General features: G+C 55.6%; 2 protein-coding genes across 3 annotated transcripts in view; one reads left to right on the forward strand and one right to left on the reverse strand.

Annotated features, from left to right (window-relative positions):
• MYDGF (myeloid derived growth factor) overlaps positions 1 to 18,795 on the forward strand; it is a 35,176-nt gene extending 16,381 nt beyond the window's left edge. Inside the window, exon 6 of the mRNA XM_074384768.1 lies at positions 18,662 to 18,795. Within this exon, the coding sequence (XP_074240869.1) occupies positions 18,662 to 18,774 (113 nt within the window). The 3' untranslated portion in view covers positions 18,775 to 18,795. The remainder of the gene's footprint in view (positions 1 to 18,661) is intronic.
• On the reverse strand, positions 1,280 to 16,219 carry TNFAIP8L1 (TNF alpha induced protein 8 like 1). 2 transcript variants are annotated; one of them, XM_003938820.4, is made up of 2 exons: positions 16,082 to 16,219; positions 1,280 to 4,194 (listed from the first exon to the last, which is right to left on the reverse strand). In XM_003938820.4, the coding sequence occupies exon 2, from the start codon at positions 4,189 to 4,191 to the stop codon at positions 3,631 to 3,633; it is 561 nt and encodes a 186-aa protein (XP_003938869.1). In that variant the 5' UTR covers positions 4,192 to 4,194; positions 16,082 to 16,219; the 3' UTR covers positions 1,280 to 3,630. The 2 variants fall into 2 exon arrangements, with proteins under 2 accessions (XP_003938869.1, XP_010347797.1); XM_010349495.3 differs by lacking the exon at positions 16,082 to 16,219 and adding an exon at positions 14,786 to 16,070.
• Positions 18,796 to 19,641: the final 846 nt, after the last annotated feature.

Here is a 19,641-nt window from a genome sequence, read left to right on the forward strand (position 1 = left end):
CTCTTGGGACACGGAGGAGCTTCCCCTCTGACCCCCTGTGTGCATGTGTGTGCTTTTTTTCCTCTCTCTCTTGTGAGGCGGAGTCTTGCTCTATCGCCTAGGCTGGAGTGCAATGGCGCGACCTCGGCTCACTGCAACCTCCACCTCCCGCATTGAAGCAATTTTCCTGCCTCAGCCACACAAGTAGCTGGGAATACAGGTGTCTGGCTATAGTGGTTTATTTTTATTTTTATTTTTCTGAGATGGAGTCTCACACTGTCACCAGGGCTGGAATGCAGTGGTGCGATCGCGGCTCATTGTGACATCCGCCTCCCAGGTTCATGCAATTCTTATGCCTCAGCCTCCCAGTAGCTGGGATTACAGGCACACAACACCACACCCGGCAAATTTTTTGTATTTTTCTTAGGGACAGGGTTTCACTGTATTGGCCAGACTGGTCTGGAACTTCTGACCTTGTGATCTGCCTGCCTTGGCTTCCCAAAGTGCTAGGATTACAGACATGAGCCACTGCACCCAGGAGTTGTTTGTTTGTTTGTTTGTTTGTTTGTTTTTAGTAGATACAGGGTTTCATCGTTTTGGCCAGGCTTGTCTTGAACTCCTGACCTTGTGATCCACCCGTCTTAACCTCCCAGAGTGCTGGGATTACAGGCGTTAGCCATCACACCCAGCCTTTTTTTTTTTTTTGAGACTGGATCTTGCTCCAGCACCCAGACGGGAATGCAGTGGTGCGATCTCAGCTCACTGCAGCCTCTACCTCCTGGGTGCAAGCCATCTTACCAGATAGCTGGGGGCCACAGGTGCATGCCACCCTGACCAGCTCTAATTTTTTACTTTTAAATTTTACTTCTGAGTTGCCCAAGCTGGAATGCAGTGGCACAGTCTTGGCTCACTGCAACCTCCACCTGCCAGGTTCAGGTGATTCTCCTGCCTCAGCCTCCCAAGTAGCTGGGATTACAGGTGCCCACCACTATGCCTGGCTAATTTGTGTACTTTTTAGTAGAGACAGGGTTTCACCATGTTGACCAGGCTGGTCTGGAACTCCTGACCTTTAGTGATCTGCCCACCTCGGCTTCCCAAAGTGCTGGGATTACAGGTGTGAGCCACCACTCCCAGCATACCAGCATATATATATATATATATATATATATATATATATATATAATTTTTTTTTTTTAAAGAGATAGGGTCTCGCTATGTTGCCCAGGCTGATCTCAAACTCTTTGGCTCAAGTGATTCTCCTGCCTCAGCCTCTCAAAGCATTAGGTTTACTGGAATGAACCACGGTGCCCAGCTGGGTGTATGCTTTTATTCAGATTGTTCCATAGCTCAGTTTGGTTTGTTTCCTTTAATTAAATCTCAAATTTACAAGAGTCCAGACAGGCTGGCCAGCCCAGCAGGGACCCAGACAGTTATGCGCATTGATGTCTCAGCGGCCCAGGATTCCATCGGGGGCTTCCTGAGAAAATCAGAATGCACAAATGCCCTCGAAGAACTATCTCGGTCTGAGATAAACCGAGAAGGTTGCCTTGGAAGCGTGGGCTAGAGGTAGGAACAGCTGGCTCTCTGGCCAAAGCGTTTGGCCTTTTTGCGGAAGCAAGAAACCAAAGCACAGGAAGGCTGCTCCAAGTCTGGGCTCAGAATTTCCTATCAGTGAGTGCAGCAGGCCAGGGACAGGCGAAAGGGAGTGGAGAGGCAGGCCTGTGGCAAAAGGGAGCAGGGCGGCCCCCCGCACAGCTTCACCAGGGGTCAGCGCAGGCTCAGGCGGCTCGATGGGCAGGTTTGCCAGAGAATCTCCAAATCCAGATGGGTGTGTGTGATCTCGTTTTAAAACACTGGCAAATTCCAAATGTCTCAAATACTGGATGGAGCCAGCTACACCTACCTTCTCACCGAGTCAGGTCCACGGGCCCCTTTCACAACCTCTACCTTCCACAGACAAGGTTCTGCAAAAGTCATGGGACTTCGTTTCCCCTCCCCCACAGGCACCCAAAATAACCTTCCCGACCTGGGGCAGCATTTTGCAACCTTCTAGAACCCATGCCCCCTTCTGACAAACAAAAATGGCAAATAGACTCCCCCACACCCCGCCTCCATGTCCCGAGCTGAAATCACCACGTCTTGTGGGTGGTACCAGCAGCCAAGAAGATGGGCCGAGCTTTGCTTTCTTGGATCTGGCTTATAAAAGCAACCTGGCTGGCTGGTTAGTTGCTGATTCTCCAGACATGAAATCACAATTTTACAATGTGCACCCTTGGGGAAGCCGAGGTAGGTAGATCGCTTGAGCCCAGGAGTTTGAGACCATGCCGGGCAACATAGTGAGACCTTGTCTCTACAACGGTTAGAAAAATGAGCTGGGTGTGGTGGTGCACACCTGTGGCCCCAGCGACTTGGGGCGGAGGTGGAAGGATCACTCGAGCTCAGGAGTTTGAGGCTGCAGCGAGCCAAGATCACACCCCTGCACTCCAGGCCTGGGGGAGACAGCGAGACTCTGTCTCAATAAATAAATAAAACGTGCACACATCTTAGGTGAGTTCTCCCTCACCCCTGGGTAGGGGGCATGCTCTGTCCCCTCCCACGTGGCAGTCCCTGGATTGGAGCAGTTTCCCCTCCCCAGCCAGGGCAGAGGTCTCTGGCCTCATCAGGGCCTCCTGGCTGAACATTCCAGCATTTGCTAGCGCTTTCTGAGATGGAGTTTGGCTCTGTCTCCCAGGCTGGAGTGCAGTGGCACCATCTCAGCTCACTGCAACCTCTGCCTCCTGGGTTCAAGTGATGCTCCTGCCTCAGCCTCTCGAGTAGCTGGAATTACAGGCGCCCGCCACCATACCCGGCTAATGTTTGTATTTTTAGTAGAGACAAGGTTTCTTCCATGTTGGTCAGTCTGGTCTCGAACTTCCAACCTCAGGTGATCCACCCGCCTCGGCCTCCCAAAGTGCTGGGATTATAGGCGTGACCTACCGTACTTGGCCCAGTTCCCCGCCTCCTTTTTTTTTTTTTTGTGCTGTGACTCAGATCCAATCCCCCTTTTTTAAGGACACCAGTCAGTGAATCGGGATGGCCCTACTCCAAGATGGCATCATCTGAACTCATTCTAGCCATAGTGACCCTTTTCCAAATCAGACCATCTTCTGAGGTCCCGGGGTTAGGACATGAATTTATGGATTCTGGGGGACCACAGCTTGCCCCCTAACACGCCTTCCCCCAGTTCGCCACGTGAACTCCCAGTCCGTGGGCGAGGGATGAAAACCGCAGGCGACGTCATCAAGTGGGAAGCGGCAGCTTTTGGCTTAGGTCAAGTGACCCGGGGTCGGCATGGCCCAGGAAATACAAACAGAAGTGGAAGGTGGGCCCTGGCGAGGCAGTGGTCCGCAGAGTGGCGCCGCGAATTCCTCTCCCCATTGGGGGAGCGGGGGCGGGAGGAGAGGTGACATCGGCGTTTGAAACTGCTGCTACAGATGGCTCCGCGTCCTCTCAAAGGGGACAGGTCACCCACCTGCCTGGGGGAGTCTGGCCCGAGTCCGACTGGGAGAAAAGAGGCGGGGGGAAAAAACCCACAAACCCCACCCGCACCCCACGCCCAGCAGAGGAGCCCCAGCGGGCGTGAGGGGCGCGGTCGGGCGGCCCCTGGGGGGCTCAGAGGCTGCCCTCGTCCAGCATCCGGCCCAGGCCCTCGCAGATCCTGCGCAGGTGGGAGCGGTAGGGCTCGGCGGGGCCGTAGAGCGCGGCCAGGAAGTCGCAGTCGGCCAGGTGGCCGAAGACGTGGTTGATGCGGCCGTGGGACTTGGCGGTGAGGTGCGGGCCCACGGCCTGGTGCAGCAGGTCGCGGCACTCCAGCAGCCCGGCGGCCAGCACGCGCCGGTCGAAGGTGAAGTCCACCTGGTGGAAGCTGACGGCCGTCATGGCCAGGCAGCGCGCCCGGTGGCGGAAGCGCTGCAGCAGCGCCAGTTCCTCCTCGCCCAGCTGGTCCCCGCGCAGCAGCAGCCCCAGCTTCAGGGCCACCTTCACCAGGTTCTTGAGCATCTTCTGGGCCTCCTTGCGGCTGCGCGTGAACTCCTTGGTGGCTCGGTAGAGCTCATCCAGAACCTCGCTGCTGGTGTCATCCACCAGCACAGCCACCACTGCCTTGGACGCCATCTTACTCAGGAGCTTCTTCTGCGCCTGCAGCGCCAGGCTCTTGGTGCTGAAGCTGTCCATGGCCTGCGAGGGACACAGACTGGCCATCAGTTTCACAGGCTGCGACACTCACCTGGAAGAGGTGACGACACCACAGACCCCAGGGGGCCTACGGAATTCGTTTCTTAATGAAAGTGCCAGCCGGGTGTGGTGGCTCACACCTGTGATCTCAGCACTTTGGGAGGCCAAGGCGGGCGGATCACGAGGTCAAGAGATCGAGACCAGCCTGGCCAACATGGTGAATCCCTGTCTCTACTAAAAATACAAAAATTAGCTGGGTGTGGTGGCACCTGGCTATAATCCCAGCTACTCAAGAGGCTGAGGCAAAAGAGTCACTTGAACCTGGGAGGCAGAGGTTGCAGTGAGCCAAGATTGTACCACTGCACTCCAGCCTGGGGACAGAGTGAGACTCCGTCTCCAAAAAAAAAAAAAAAAAAAAAGTCTCATGCTGGGCACAGTAGCTCACGCTGGTAATCCCAGCACTTTGGGAAGCCAAGGTGGGCAGATCGCCTGAGGTCAGGAGTTCGAGACCAGCCTGGCCAACATGGTGAAACCCCGTCTCTACTAAAAATACAAAAGTTAGCTGGCCGTGGTGTCATGCGCCTGTAATCCCAGCCACTTGGGAGACTGAGACAAGAGAATTACTTGAACCTGAGAGGCAGAGGTTGCAGTGAGCTGAGACTGTGCCATTGCATTCCAGCCTGGGCAAAAAGAGCAAGACTCCGGCTCAAAAGACAAACAAAAAAAAGTCATGCTGGACTCCGTGGTTCATGCCTGTAATCCCAGTGCTCTGGGAGGTTGAAGCGGGAGGATTGCTTGAGCCCAGGAGCTCGACACCAACCTGGGCAACATAGCAAGACCCTATCGCTACAAAAAAGTCAAAAATTTTATTTTTTATTATTATAGACAGGGAAGGCCCTTTTGAACTGTGCTATCTGTAGGGCCTGACGCCAGCCCTCAAACCCACCATACCTTGCTATGAATTGAGAAGGGGCTCAAGGTGATTATTATGGGGGGTCCCGTTCCACCCCCACTAGGTCCAGCTCAACACTCCCCCCTCACCCCACGGCTCCGTGAGCCCCTGCCTCTTCCCTGGTGAACCCCTATACATCCCCATCACTTTGGCCTCCAAGTCTCTGGCTCCTCTGAGTGCAGGTGCCCCAGGCAGCCCCACTGCTCCTCTGCTCCCAGCTGTGCACCCCCACTGCTCTGCCTCACCCCAGGCCGCAGGGGAGGTCATGGGCCCAGTTCCTTATCCACAGTGTCCCTGCAGAGTCCAGAAACATCTGCCGAATGAAGAGGGGAGTGTGGAAGAACAGGGAGGAGGGAGGGCCTGAGACCCGCCCTGGTGTCTCGCACTGCCCCAGGCTCTGCTCAGCCTCCGCTCCCGCCCCAGCACCAGGCCGCCAGCCTCGGAATGCCATGTAGGCACCCACCTACCCTGGGAGCCCCCACAAAGCCGGTCTTTGTGAGTTCAGACTCTGGAAGAAGTTCCAAACCCTCGGTTGCCCTCTGAGGTCAGGGCAGGCACGGGAGTTACTGGAGGGGCTGCCCCTGCCCCCTGACCTTGGTCACCAGACGCTGGCTCTGCACAGCCTGCGCCAGAAGAGGAGTGCTGTTGACTCACGCTGCATGGCAGGCCCTAGCCAGTGACATGTGCCCATGTGGCCATCCACACTAGGTACTGGGCAGGTTGGCTGTTTTGCAGAAGAGACCACAAAGGCCCAGAGAGGCTGAGCCACTTCTGCAGGGCCACACAGCAATGCAGTGACTGCTGGCTCCCAACACCCTTTAACCCCAACTCCCTCTGCCTTCCCCACCTGACGCCCTCAACTGGCCCTGAGTCTTAGAGGAGAACCCTGGTATTTAGGGCCTGCTCCCAGCTCTGGCCTCTGCAGCAAGCAACTTAACAGTGACGTGCCTCAGATTTCCTCATCTGAAATACGGGAAGGTCGGAACTAGCTTTGTCTTGGGGCAGAAGCCGGTGACCAATTCCCAATGTCTCCCAAGCTGTGAGCTTCCTCTGGACGAGAGGCTGCAGCCACTGTCTGGAGTTCCGCCCCTCCATGCCCGCCTCAGCTCTGTGAACTCACAGACCGAGTTCTAGCTCAGTGAGAGTCCCTGTGCAAAAAAAGAGGCGACACATGGCCGGGCGTGGTGGCTCACACCTGTAATCCCACACTTTGGGAGGCCGAGGTGGGAGAATCAGTTGAGGTCAGGAGTTCAAGACCAGCCTGGGAGACGTGATGAAACCCCATCTCTGCTAAAAATACAAAAATTAGCCAGGCATGGTGGTGGGCGCCTGTAGTCCCAGCTACTTGGGGATCTGAGGCAGGAGAATCATTTGAACCCAGCAAGTGGAATTTGCAGTCAGCTGAGATCGCGCCACTGGACTCCAGCCTGGGCAACACAGCGAAACTCTATCTCAAAAAAAAAAAAAAAAAAGCATGTCTGCAGATTTCAAGAGGGAACTCCCGAGCCCCTCGGTCCAGCCTCCCCAGTTCATAGATGAACAAGCCACGGGGGCTCTAAGAGGAAAAGTCCTCTCTCTAAGATGAGGCCGCTGGACCCCAGCAGCGCGGGAGCCCACCTCTTTCTGCTCATTTCAGGAGCTGTGTGACCCCAGGCAGGGGTGTGCCCCTCTCTGGGCCTTGACTTTCCCATCTGTGAGTCCTGAGGCTGGAGAAGGTGATTCAGGAGGGGAGTCGGGCCTGTTTACAGCTTCAGGAAGGGCCTGGGCTCCCAAAAGCAACCCCCACCCCTGCAAGGCCAACAGGAAGAGGGGAGGGTGCCGGCAGCTGTGACCTCCATCCGGGCCCTGACATTCCTAAGACCAAGGGGCAGCCCCGGGACCTGCTGACACCTGGGGCGGCCCAGCTGCCCGGCCTTCCCCTTCCTCCGCCCTGACCCATTGTTCTGCCAGAAACCTCCCATCCAGGCAGCCAGACAGGGGGATGACCGCTCTCCCAGGGGAATGGGCCGAGGCCCAAAATAAACCTGGGTCTTCCTTCCTGCAGGAGGCGGTGTGGCGGCCACATCACCCCTTACAGGGCAGGGACCTTCCCAGGGACTGCCTGAGGCCTAGGGGCATCGCCCTCCAAATGCCACAGCACCCTGCTATGGTCACATGCACACACAGCCAGCGAGCTACAGGGTCTGGGATTCAGGTGTGACTCATTCAGGGGCTCAGCGAGCATGTCTGGAGCATCAGCTGTCCTGGGGCAGAAGCTTGTGGCCCGACCCCAGTGTCCTGAGCCAGCGACATGTGCCTATTCATCATATCCACCTGGCACCGGGCAGGTTGCCTGTTTTGCAAAAGAGACTGAAAAGGCACCAGGGATACAGCAGGCATCAAAAGAGATGCCATCCCTGCCTTGCTGGGGCCCTGGCCTTCTCGACCCCAATTTTTTTGTAATGAGGCTGCCTCCTCATTACAAAATCATCTGGACAGAGCCAGGTAGCTCAGGCCTGTAATCCCAACACTTTGGGAGGCCAAGCAGGGAGGATTGCTTGAACTGCGGAGTTCAGGACCAGCCTGGGCAACATAGCGAGATCCTATCTACAAATTTTTTAAAAAAATTCACCGGGCGTAGTGGTGCAAGCCTGTGGTCCCAGCTGCTCGGGAGGCTGAGAGGGGGAAGATCGCTTGAACCCAGGAGGCTGAGGCTGCAGTGAGCTGTGATCACACCACTGCACTCCAGCCTGGGCAACAGAGCAAGACCCTGTCTCAAAAGAAAAAAAAAAAAAATGGCCAGTGCAGTGGCTCATGCCTGTAATCCCAGCACTATGGGAGGCTGAGGTGGGCAGATCACTTGAGGTCAGGAGCTGGAGACCAACCTGGCCACCATGATAAAAGCCCGTCTCTACTAAAAATAAAAAAAAAATTAGCTGGGTGTGGTGGTGCGCACCTGTAATCCCAGCTACTCTGGAGGCTGAGGCAGGAGGATCGTTTGAACCTGGGAGGTGAAGGTTGCAGTGAGTCAAGGTCTTGCCATCATACTCCACCCTGGGCGACAGAGCGAGACTCTGTCTCAAAAATTAAAACAAAACAAAACAGTCTGACGGCTCCCCAGACATCTAAACATGAAGTTACCATAGGACCCAGCAATGTCATTCTGGGGGATCTACCCGAGAGAAATGCAAGCATGCGCCAGGCAAACACTTGATTCGCACGTGGCACTTTACAGCAGCACGACCCAGCGTAGCCCGCAAGTGGAAGGAACCCAAGTGTCCACATGTCCATTAATGGGCGAATGAATAAACACAATGAGATCCGTCCAAACAATGGAATATTCTCTAGCCATAAAAGGAGAGAGGCTCACACACAAGCGTGGATGCACCTTGAGGACTTCACTCCCAGTGACAGAAGCCAGACACGCAAGGCCACACAGCGTGTGATCCACTTCTATGAAATGTCCAGGACAGGCCCGTCCACAGGGACAGAAAGCAGATTCCTGGGTGCTGGGGACTGGAAGAGGGGAAAATGGAAAGGCATTGCTAAAATGGGGACCAGGTTTTTTTGGGGGAGGGTGATAGTGGAATGTTCTGGAATGAGAGATTGGTGATGGTCACATAACCAATTCTGATTATGACTGGTACACTTTTAAACAGTGAATGGCCAGAGGCGGTGGCTCATGCCTGTAATCCTAGCATTTTGGGAGGCAGAGGCAGGAGGATCACTTGAGGCTAGGAGTTCAAGACCAGCCTGGCCCACACAGTGAGACCTGGACTCAACTGAAAAAAACAAACAACAGGGCCGGGTGCGGTGGCTCACGCCTGTAATCCCAGTACTTCGGGAGGCTGAGGCGGGTGGATGACGAGGTCAAGAGATCGAGACCATCCTGGTCATGGTGAAACCCTGTCTCTACTAAAAATACAAAAAATCAGCTGGGCATGGTGGCGTGTGCCTGTAATCCCAGCTACTCAGGAGGCTGAGGCAGGAGAATTGCCTGAACCCAGGAGGCAGAGGTTGCGGTGAGCCGAGATCGCGCCATTGCACTCCAGCCTGGGTAACAAGAGCGAAACTCCGTCTAAAAAAAACCAAAAAACAGAAAAAAAAAAACAAAATTTAAAAGAGTAACTTTTGGCTGGGCACAGTGGCTCACACCTGTAATCCCAGCATTCTGGGAGGTCGTGGCAGGTAGATCACCTGAGGTCAGGAGTACCAGACCAGCCTGACCAACATGGTGAAACACCGTCTCTGCTAAAAATACAAAAATTAGCTGGGTGTGGTGGCGGGCGCCTGTAATCCCAGCTACTCAGGAGACTGAGGCAGGAGAATCACCTGAACCCGGGAGGCGGAGGTTGCAACGAGTCGAGATTGTGCCACTGCACTCCAGCCTGGGCAACAAGAGCGAAACTCCATCAAAAAACAAAAACAAAAAAACTGTCCCCATGCTGGGAGGAGGAGGTACCAGTAACCAATAAACAGAAAACAGGTTAATTGGTTAATTTCAGGGAGAGAGATACGGGCCATGGGGGTGGGGGATGAAGGTCAGGTTAACCAGGAGGGCCTCTCTAGGAAGGGGCTGGGCCGGTGGAGCCGGGCCTGCGATGACATGGTCTGTGGGAAGATGCTTCAGGCAGAGGGCACTGCCTGTGCAAAGGCCCTGGGGCAGGGCTGTGTCGTGCTTGTTACAGGATCAGCCAGGAGGCCTCAGCCCTGTCCGCAGTCCCTGTCCAGGTCCATCCACAGTTCTGAGGTCTCCCTGCTGTGACCCCATGCATGGGGACAGCTTTCCCATCTGTAAAATGGGTTACCAGGCACCAATTCCCTGGCCCCCTGGACTCTTACCTCGGTCCCTACATTCTTTCCCAGAACTCCTGGCCCTGGACTATGCCTCAGACTCTTGCCTGCTGCCACCCCCATGTTTACTTTCTCTTTTTTCTTTTCCTGTTCGTGTGTGTGTGTGTGTGTGTGTGTGTGTGTGTGTGTGTGTGTGTGTATGTATTTCTAGCATTTCTAGTTTCATCATGTTGGCCAGGCTGGTCTCAAACTCCTGACCTCAAATGATCCGGCTGCCTTGGCCTCCCAAAGTGCTGGGATCACAGACAGGAGCCGCCGCGCCTGGCATTTTGTTTTCTCTGTCTAAGACAAGTTCTTGCTCTGTAGCCCAGGCTGGAGTGCAGTGTGGTGATCATAGCTTACTGCAGCCCCGACCTCCCGGGCTCAAGTGACCCTCCTCCCTCAGCTTCCTAAAAAGCAAAAGAAATTTTTTTTGCTCAGCCCTGGCCTCCATCTCTATAAAAGGAAAAAAAAAAAATTTTTTTTTGAGACAGAGCCTCACTATCGCCCAGGCTGGAGTGCAGTGGTGTAATCTCGGCTCTCGGCTCACTGCAACCTCTACCTCCTGTGTTGAATCAATTCTTCTGCCTCAGCCTGCTGAGTAGCTGGGACTACAGGCACATGCCACCACGCCCTGCTAATTTTTGTATTTTTAGTAGAGATGGGGTTTCACCATGTTGGTCAGGCTGGCCTTGAACCCCTGACCTTGTGATCCGCCCACCTCAGCCTCCCAAAGTGCTGGGACTGCAGGCGTGAGCCACTGCACGTGGCTCAGATTTTTGTATTTTTAGTAGAGAAGGGGTTTGGTCGTGTCGGCCAGGCTGGTCTCGAACTTCTGGCCTCGAGTGATCCACCCTTCTCGACCTCCCACATTGCGGTGTGAGTCACCTCGCCCAGCCTTAACTGTAAGTTTAATACTCTCACGTTAATAATGCCTTTGTTTAACAACCAGATAGCAAAATTCCCGAAAACACAGCAGGCGGCTCTCGTGAGCTGGCAGCAATTATGCCACAAGTCCATGGCAGCCCCACCCCTGTCCCATGAATTCTTCATGCCTGTCACAGAGGGTGTCAATAATTGATGGGTCTGCTCAGCAGGGCCACGCCAGCCACTCCATCTGTCTTGTCTCAGCCCTGGCTGTGCTTCGGGGGCCCGGGGCGGCCTCAGGCCTCTTCTCGCTGCGGCCAATTCTCCGAGGTCTCATCCCAGTGCAGGACCCGCCACCAACTCCCAGGCTCCCACTGCACCAAGCCCTTTAAGATCCATGACTCATGGCTGGGTGTGGTGGTTCATGCCATAATCCCAGCACTTTGGGAGACCGAGGTGGGCAGATCATGAGGTCATGAGATCGAGGTTGAGGCTACAGTGAGTTATAATGGTATCCCTGCAGCCTCCTGAGTAGCTGGGACTATACGTATATGGCACTATGCCTGGTTAATTTTTAAATATTTTTGTAGAGATGGGGTCTTGCTATGTTGCCCAGGCTGGTCTCAAACTCTTGGGCTCAAGTGATCTGCCTTGGTCTCCCAAAGTGCTGGGATTACAGGCATGAGCTGCCACGTCTGGCCAGTGCCCATTTTATTTTATTTAATTGTTTTTTTTTTTTTGAGATGGAGTTTTGCTCTTGTTGCCCAGGCTGGAGTGCAGTGTCGTGATCTCAGCTCACCGCAGCCTCCTTCTCCCAGGTTCAAGTGATTCTCCTGCCTCAGCCTCCCGAGTAGCTGGGATTACAGGCATGTGCCACCATGCCTGGCTGATTGTTTTATTTTTAGTAGAGATAAGGCTTCTCCATGTTGGTCAGGCTGGTCTCAAACTTTCAACCTCAGGTGACCCGCCCCCCTTGGCCTCCCAAAGTGCCGGGATTACAGGCGTGAGCCGCTGTTCCTGGTCCATTTTATTTTTTATTTATTTATAATTTGAGACAGAGTCTCGCTCTGTTGCCCAAGGCTAGAGTGCAGTGGCGCGATCTCGGCTCACTGCAACCTCCGCCTCCCAAGTAGCTGGGCTTACAGGCGCTGGCCACCATGTTCAGCTAATTTTTGTATTTTTAGTAGAGACAGGGTTTCACGATGTTAGCCAGGTTGGCCTCAAACTCCTGGGATGAAGTGATCCTCCTGCCTTGGCCTCCCAAAGTGCTGGGATGACAGGCATTAGCCGCCACGCATGGCCAGTGTCCATTTTAGTTAAGGCAAAAGAGAGGGGAATCTGTTGACCCAGGTTGGGGGTGACATCAGTTGTTCTCAAACTGGGTTCCCTAGAACCCTCAGGACCACCCCACGGATGGTAGGGTCCAGCTACCTGCTGGGTTGTGGTGAGGAGCCTGGACACCTTCACCGGTGGCCAAACTTTCACTGAAGAAAGGGCTTGGGGGCATATCAGGTACCCACGGCCCATGGATCTGCAGAGGACCAGACAGACTTGCCTGAGCCTGAGCAAAAGGTTCTTAGAGTGCCCGGAAGCCTAAGGCCACCTGGGAGCAGGTGCATGCAGCCCCTAAATATGTCCCAGCCCAACCCCCTTCTTACCTCCCCCACAGCCTCCATCCTGGTCCCCTCGTCCCGTGGCGCCATCCCCCGTGTCCCCATCTATCCTTCCTGTAGCAGTCAGAGAGTGCCTGTGAACACCTGAGTCAGCTTTCATCCCTCCCCTGCCCACCACCCTCCATGGCTCCCACCTCCCTTGGGGTCAAAGCCAAGTGTTCCTGGCAGACCACAGGACCCTACACACCCTGCCTGTCCCTTCCCTGCCCTCCCCTCCTCCCTCTCTCCCCTCCTCACTGCTCCAGCCCCATCAGCCTGCTTGCTGCTCCTCCAACACCCAGGCACGGTCCTGCCCCAGGGCCTTTGCACCACCGTGCCCTCTGCCTGAGCTGCAGGTCTCCACAGGTCTTTCCCCGGGTCTTCACATGGCTATTTCTTTCTTGTCATCCAGGCCTGGGCAGACATGCCCCCTCCTCAAGAGGCCCTCCCAGATCCCCCATCTATTTTATTTATGTATATATTAAAAATTTTTTTTTTTTTTTTTTTTTTTGAGACGGCGTTTCACTCTTGTTACCCAGGCTGGAGTGCAATGGCGCGATCTCGGCTCACCGCAACCTCCGCCTCCTGGGTTCAGGCAATTCTCCTGCCTCAGCCTCCTGAGTAGCTGGGATTACAGGCACGTGCCACCATGCCCAGCTAATTTTTTGTATTTTTAGTAGAGACGGGGTTTCACCATGTTGACCAGGATGGTCTCGATCTTTTGACCTCATGATCCACCCGCCTCGGCCTCCCAAAGTGCTGGGATTACAGGCTTGAGCCACCGCGCCTGGCCTAAAAAAAAATTTTTTTTTGAGATGGAATCTCACACTCTGTCACCCAGACTTGAGTGCAGTGGCATGATCTTGGCTCACTGCAACCTCTGCCTCCTGGGTTTAAGCGATCCTCCTGCCTTGGCCTCCCAAGTAGCTGGGATTACAGGCACCCACCACCACAACTGGCTCATTTTTATATTTTTAGTAGAGACACGGTTTTGCCACGTTGGCCAGGCTGGTCTTGAACTCCTGACCTCAGTTGAGCCACCCGCCTACCTCCAAAGTTTTGGGATGGCAGGCGTAAGCCATGGCACCTGGCCAATTCTTTTCTTTTTCTTTGAGACAGGGTCTCACTCCTGTTGCCCAGGCTAGAATGCAGTGGCGTGATCTCGGCTCACTGCAGCCTCAACCTCCCTGGGTTCAGGTGATCCTCCCACCTCAGCCTCCCAAGTAGCTGTGACCACAGGCACACGACACCACGCCTGTTTTTTTGTTTGTTTGTTTGTTTGTCTTTAAGTAGAGACAGGGTTTTGCCATGTTGCCCAGGCTGGGAAATTCTCTAGAAGGACCTGCAAGTTTGTGGTTATGAGGAAACAGAGTCAGAGAGGGCCAGGAGCTTGCCGGTTTATAAAGCAGTAATGTGGCAGAATTGGAATTTGAACCCAAACTTTCAACCAGCGCAACCCTTTCCTCATCCCAGCCCACTGCATATTTGGGGTTCAAGTCTCCTCTCCTAGAGCCCACCCCAGCGGGAAAGCTTTAGGAAGCTTCTGGAAGCACGGTGTCCTGTTATCCTCTCCTCGGGCCTTTGACAATGTCTTTCCGAATCACCTCCACCCGTCAAAGCACCCCCCCACCCCGTTATCTCAGCTCTTTCCACAAGAAAAAGGAGATGACCAGCCCTTTTGGACAGATGGGGAAACTGAGGCCTAGAAGCTGGGGATTTCCAAGATGCCAAGAACTCTGCTAGAGGTACCTGGGTCAAAACTTGGGCGGGTGTGATTTCAGGGAGGTCGTCTGCTGAGGGGTGTCGGGGGTGCTGGGTAGGGGCGGGCACCCTGTGGAACTGGGCCTTTGGTTCCTGCCCTTCTCTGCCCCTCGAGCCCCTCCTGGTCTGTAACGCCTCAGGCTGTACCTGGGCAGGAGTGAGTCACTTTTTAGCGCTGACTTCTTTCTGGGCGGAGTGTTTCCCTGACAACGGCTGGAGTTCTGTCCTCAAGGCACCCTCTCTTGGCCCCTTTGGACAGACAGGGACACTGAGGCCTCTGGAACCCACCTGATTGAATTGTCAATCAAAAGACCCCTCACCCACCCGGGCTGACTCCTGGGGGAACAGGGATGAGGAGAAACTGAGGCTCTGGGAAAACCTGACCAGCGGTCCAAGGCCACACAGCGGGAGGGGCCGCACCGTGGGGCCTCAGACCTGTACCCATCTGCAGAGTCTCTTCCTTTAGGGACCCCCTGGCACCCCACTATCAGAGCAGGGTTCAAGTCCCGCCCCGCAAGGCCCATATTCCCCCAGGGGTCCAGGCACTCACCCAGCACCTACAGCTCAGGCTGCTCCAGCCTCTGTTCGGTGCTCAGTTCACCCAGGTGTTTGTGTGGCTGGAGGCAGCCCTTTGTTCACGTTTCCATAGGTACAGCCCTGAGTGGGCCCCTCCTCCGCCCCTCCCACCCCCTGCCCGGGCAGGTCCTGGCCCGGCCCATCCTGGGAGCTTGTTATGTTTCAAAGTTGGCGCCCTGAGACCTGCGGTGGTGGCAGAGGGCACAGCCCGTGCAAAGACCCTGAGGTAGGCCCTCGCCTGGGGTGCTGGAGGAACAGGAGGTGGCCCGCGTGGCTGGGGCAGAGCCGCAGCGAGGGTAGGGGGTTATGAGCAGGGCCTGTACCTGACCGGCTCCTATTTTACAGACAAGGAAACAGGCTCAGAAGAATTGAAAAATTGGTTCAAGGTGCCATGCGGGTCCAGAGCTCAAACCTCGATTTGTCCCAGCTCTGTCACCACCAGGCTGACCCCAGGGAGCCTCCCGGGCCATTCACCGCCCCCAGCTGAGCTGGGACAGGCTCAGGAAAAAACCTCTGGTGGCCTGTTTACACCTGGGGCTGCTCCTCCCCCAGCCTTTTCCCCCACCATAGAGAAGGATGCAGAGAAAATAGATTCCGTGTGCCTCTGTCCCCACCTCCCTGGTCCAACAACGGAAGCACTGGCCTCTTTCTAGCCTTTAGTTTACCCCCAGGAAATGGGCCCGGTTCCACTTCATGGAAAAGGCCAGGAAGCGACAGATGTGCATCGGATCACCTGCCAATTACCTTGGCAGCGACGGTCCCAGTTCACAGCTGGCAAAACTGAGGCCGAGGCCCCACAGGCCACTTGGGAGCTCGCTAGGGGCTGGTCTGGGTGGGCCTGGGTGGGCAGGCCTGGGCCTGGCTTCCCGTCACCGATGCCTGGTTTGGCCAGAAGCTGCAGTCATGCCCACCTCCGCACGGCTGGCCCGGCTGGCCCCCCCCCCGGAATGCCCTCGGGGTTCTGGAAGCTGGCCTGAGCACCTGCGGCCCTGTAGTTAAAGGGGGCAGAGTCCAGCAGAGTCGAAGTGGGGGAGTGGGGGTGCTGGTCCCAGAGCTTAGCCCAACGCCAAGGGGGACAATTGAGACTCAACCTGCCTCCCCCTAACCTATACAGCGACAGTGATAGAGAGACAGAGGGAAACTGAGGCGGGAATACCGACAGACGGACAGTGGGGTGCAGAGGCATTACAGGGCGGGAGAGACAAGAGGGCGGCCAGGTGGTCCCCAGGATGTGCTGAAACCGGGGGGCGCCCCGGCCCTGCTCGCTCACCTGCTCTCGGAGCAGAGTCCGTGCGTCCGACCGTCCGGGGTCCGTCCAGCCGCCTCCGCGGGCCGGGGCAGTTGCCGGGGCGGTGGGAGCAGCGCCGGAGCCGGGGCCGGGGCCGGGGCGGGACGGGCAGCTCGGCCCCGCCCTCCACTGGCCTCGCCCCTCGGCAGGCCCCGCCCTTCCCCGCCCCGCCCGCGCGGAACGGACCGGAGGGTTGCCAGGCGTAGAGGGCGGGCCGAGCGCGCCGGATTAGCCAATGGCAGCGCGGGCGCTGTACAAAGAGGCCAATGGGAGCAGGGCATTGCGACGGGGCGGGGTCGGACGGGGAAGGGGCGGAGCCTGGGGCGGGGTCAGGCGGCCCTGGGGGATTCCTCCGGAATCGCGAAGGGGCCCGGATGCGGGGGCGAGGCTGTCGTGGAGGCGCTGGCCACAGAAAAGGGAAGAAAGAGATAAGACTATGAGACAGAAAGAGAACCTGGGGAGGGAGGCACAGAGACCCCGACAGGAAGAGAGCAGGGAGCCAAAAGCCAAAACAGACCAACCACGTGTTTCTGCACGGGCCCCTTCCTCCTTCTGGGACTCAGTTTACCCACCTGGATCATAGAAATTTAGGCAGAAGGATGTTTCTCAGAGTACGGCCTCGGGGAACCCTTCGCATCAGAAAGATCTGGGAGCCCCTTTAAAAATGCAGATTCCAGCTAGGTGTGGTGGCTCACGCCTGGAATCCCAGCACTGAGAGACCGAGGCAGAAGGATCCCTTGAAGCCAGCAGTTTGCAACCAGCCTGGGCAGCATAGGGAGACCCTGTCTCTACAGAAAAATAAAAATTAAAATTAAAAATTAAAAAGTTGGCCGGGCGCGGTGGCTCAAGCCTGTAATCCCAGCACTTTGGGAGGCCGAGGCAGGCGGATCACGAGGTCAAGAGATCGACACCATCCTGGTCAACATGGTGAAACCCCGTCTCTACTAAAAATACAAAAAATTAGCTGGGCATGGTGGCGCGTGTCTGTAATCCCAACTACTCAGGAGGCTGAGGCAGGAGAATTGCCTCAACCCAGGAGGCGGAGGTTGCGGTGAGCCGAGATCGCGCCATTGCACTCCAGCCTGGGTAACAAGAGCGAAACTCCGTCTCAAAAAAAAAAAAAAAAAAAAAAATTAAAAAGTTAACAATACAGATTCCTGTGCCACCAGAAGGGATGAATCTAACCCAGGTTTGTGGGGCTATAGATAAGTCTTTGGGGTGAGGTGGGCAGCACCTGGAGACCCCACCAGAGGATCCCGAAGGTCCAGCCTCGATTTCCGTAGGAATGAGCTTGCTGGACACACGAGAACCTCCCGGCTGCGCAGCTCCAGCTGGGCCCCCCCAGGGAGGATGCAGCTGTGAGTCCTGGGAACCAGGCCCTGGAGCGGCTCCCAGATCCCCTGCAGCTCCGTTTCCGCCCTGCTGCCCCAACTCTGGGTCCCGGTTGCAGCTAGGGCCAGGGAGCCCGTAGCAACGCCGCTGCTTTTTCCTCCAGGAAGCCAGAGGACACATTGTTGAGGGCCTGTGGTGTGTCCTCAGCTGCACACCGGATTCAGGAAGACCGTGGTGCAGGCCTCAGGAGGCAAAAGTAGGTTCAGTATCTCATTGGCCGGTCGCGGTGGCTCACGCCTGTAATCCCTGCACTTTGGGAGGCCTAAGTGGGCGGATCACCTGAGGTCAGAAGTTGGAGACCAGCCTGGCCAACGTGGTGAAACCCCATCTTTACTAAAAATACAAAAACGAGGCCGGGCGCGGTGGCTCACGTCTATAATCCCAGCACTTTGGGAGGCCGAGGCGGGTGGATCACGAGGTCAAGAGATCGAGACCATCCTGGTCAACATGGTGAAACCGTCTCTACTAAAAATACAAAAAAAAATTATCTGGGCATGGTAGCACGTGCCTGTAATCCCAGCTACTCAGGAGGCTGAGGCAGGAGAATTGCCTGAACCCAGGAGGTGGAGGTTGTGGTGAGCCGAGATCGCGCCATTGCACTCCAGCCTGGGTAACAAGAGCGAAACTCTGTCTCCAAAAAAAAAAAAAAAAAAAGCAAAAAAAATTAGGGAGGCGTGGTGGTGCATGCCTGTAGTCCCAGCTACCTGGGAGACTGAGGTATGTGAATCACTTGAACCCAGGAGGCAGAGCTTGCATTGAGTCGAGATCACGGCACTGCACTCCATCCTGGTTGACTCCATCTCAAAAAACAAAACAAAACAAAAATCTCCTTATTTCATTTTGGAGGAGGAGACTGAGGCCGGGAGAGAGGAAGTAACTTCCCTGAGGTCACTTAGGCGCAAGTCAGTGGTCAGGAGTGACTGTCCCATTTCACAGATGACGAAATGGAGCCCCAGAGGAAGGACGCGATCGGTCCCAGGCCACACAGCCAGGATGGGGGAGGAGTGAGATTAGGACCTGATTGGATCTGACTTTGGTGGTGTGTCTACAGCTCCTCTCGGCAGCCCCAGCTTGATCAAGGGGGTTTCCCCATCAGGGCAGGGGGACTGTGGGCATCTGAGCCTAGTGTGATAGTGTGATTTGGCCTTTTATCTGTCTTTTTTTTTTCAGACACAAAGTCTCATTTTGTCATCCAGGCTGGAGTGCAGTGGTGCAATCACAGCTCACTTCGACCTCAACTTCCTGGGCTCGAGCGATCCCCTCCCCTCAACCCTCCCACGTAGCTGGGATCACAGGTGTGCACCACCATGCTCCGCTAATTAAAAAAAAATTTTTTTGACACATAGTTTAGCTCTTGTTGCCCAGGTTGGAGTGCAGTGGTGCGATCTCGGCTCACCATAGCCTCCGCCTCCTGGGTTCAAGTAATTCTCCTGCCTCAGCCTCCCGAGCAGTTGGGATTACAAGTGTGTGCCACCACACCCGACTAATTTTGTATTTTTAGTAGAGATGGGGTTTCTCCATGTTGGTCAGGCTGGTCTTGAACTCTCAAACTCAGGTGATCCATTTGCCTCAGTCTCCCAAAGTACTAGGATTACAGGGGTGAGCCACCTGGCCGGGCCAGTTTTAAATTTTTTTATAGAGATAAGGGAGGTCTCACTATGTTGGCCAGGCTGGTCTCAAACTCCTGGCCTCAAGCAATCCTCCTGCCTCTGCCTCCCAAAGTGCTGGGGTTACAGGTGAGAGCCACCACACCTGGTCTCTTTTCTGTATCAGATGAGAAAGTTGGGGCTCGGGAGGGCTGGGGTTCAGCTGGGTGTGTAAGTGAGGGAGGGGTGATCTTGGCCAGGAGTGCAGGCTCACCGGGAGATGGGACTCAGCAAGAACAGGGGCTCTGCCGGGATTGGGCTCTGTCTACGGTAAGGGTGCAGCCCGGGGTCAAGGTTCAGCCCGGAGTTGGAGGCTCTAGCGCTCGGGTCCAGGCTCAGCCGAGGGTCGGAATTTAGGCAGGCTCACAGGCTCTATCCCGGGTCAGACCCAGCCTAGAGAGGGGCTGAGCCCTGAAATGGGGGCTCAGGCTGATGGAGACTCTACTGGGTTTGAGGCTCAGCTCAGGACCGGGGCTCAAAGAGGCATCAGAGGCTCTATCCAAA

Source organism: Saimiri boliviensis, chromosome 14 (genome assembly GCF_048565385.1).
Source record: "Saimiri boliviensis isolate mSaiBol1 chromosome 14, mSaiBol1.pri, whole genome shotgun sequence".
NCBI classification, from domain to species: domain Eukaryota; kingdom Metazoa; phylum Chordata; class Mammalia; order Primates; family Cebidae; genus Saimiri; species Saimiri boliviensis.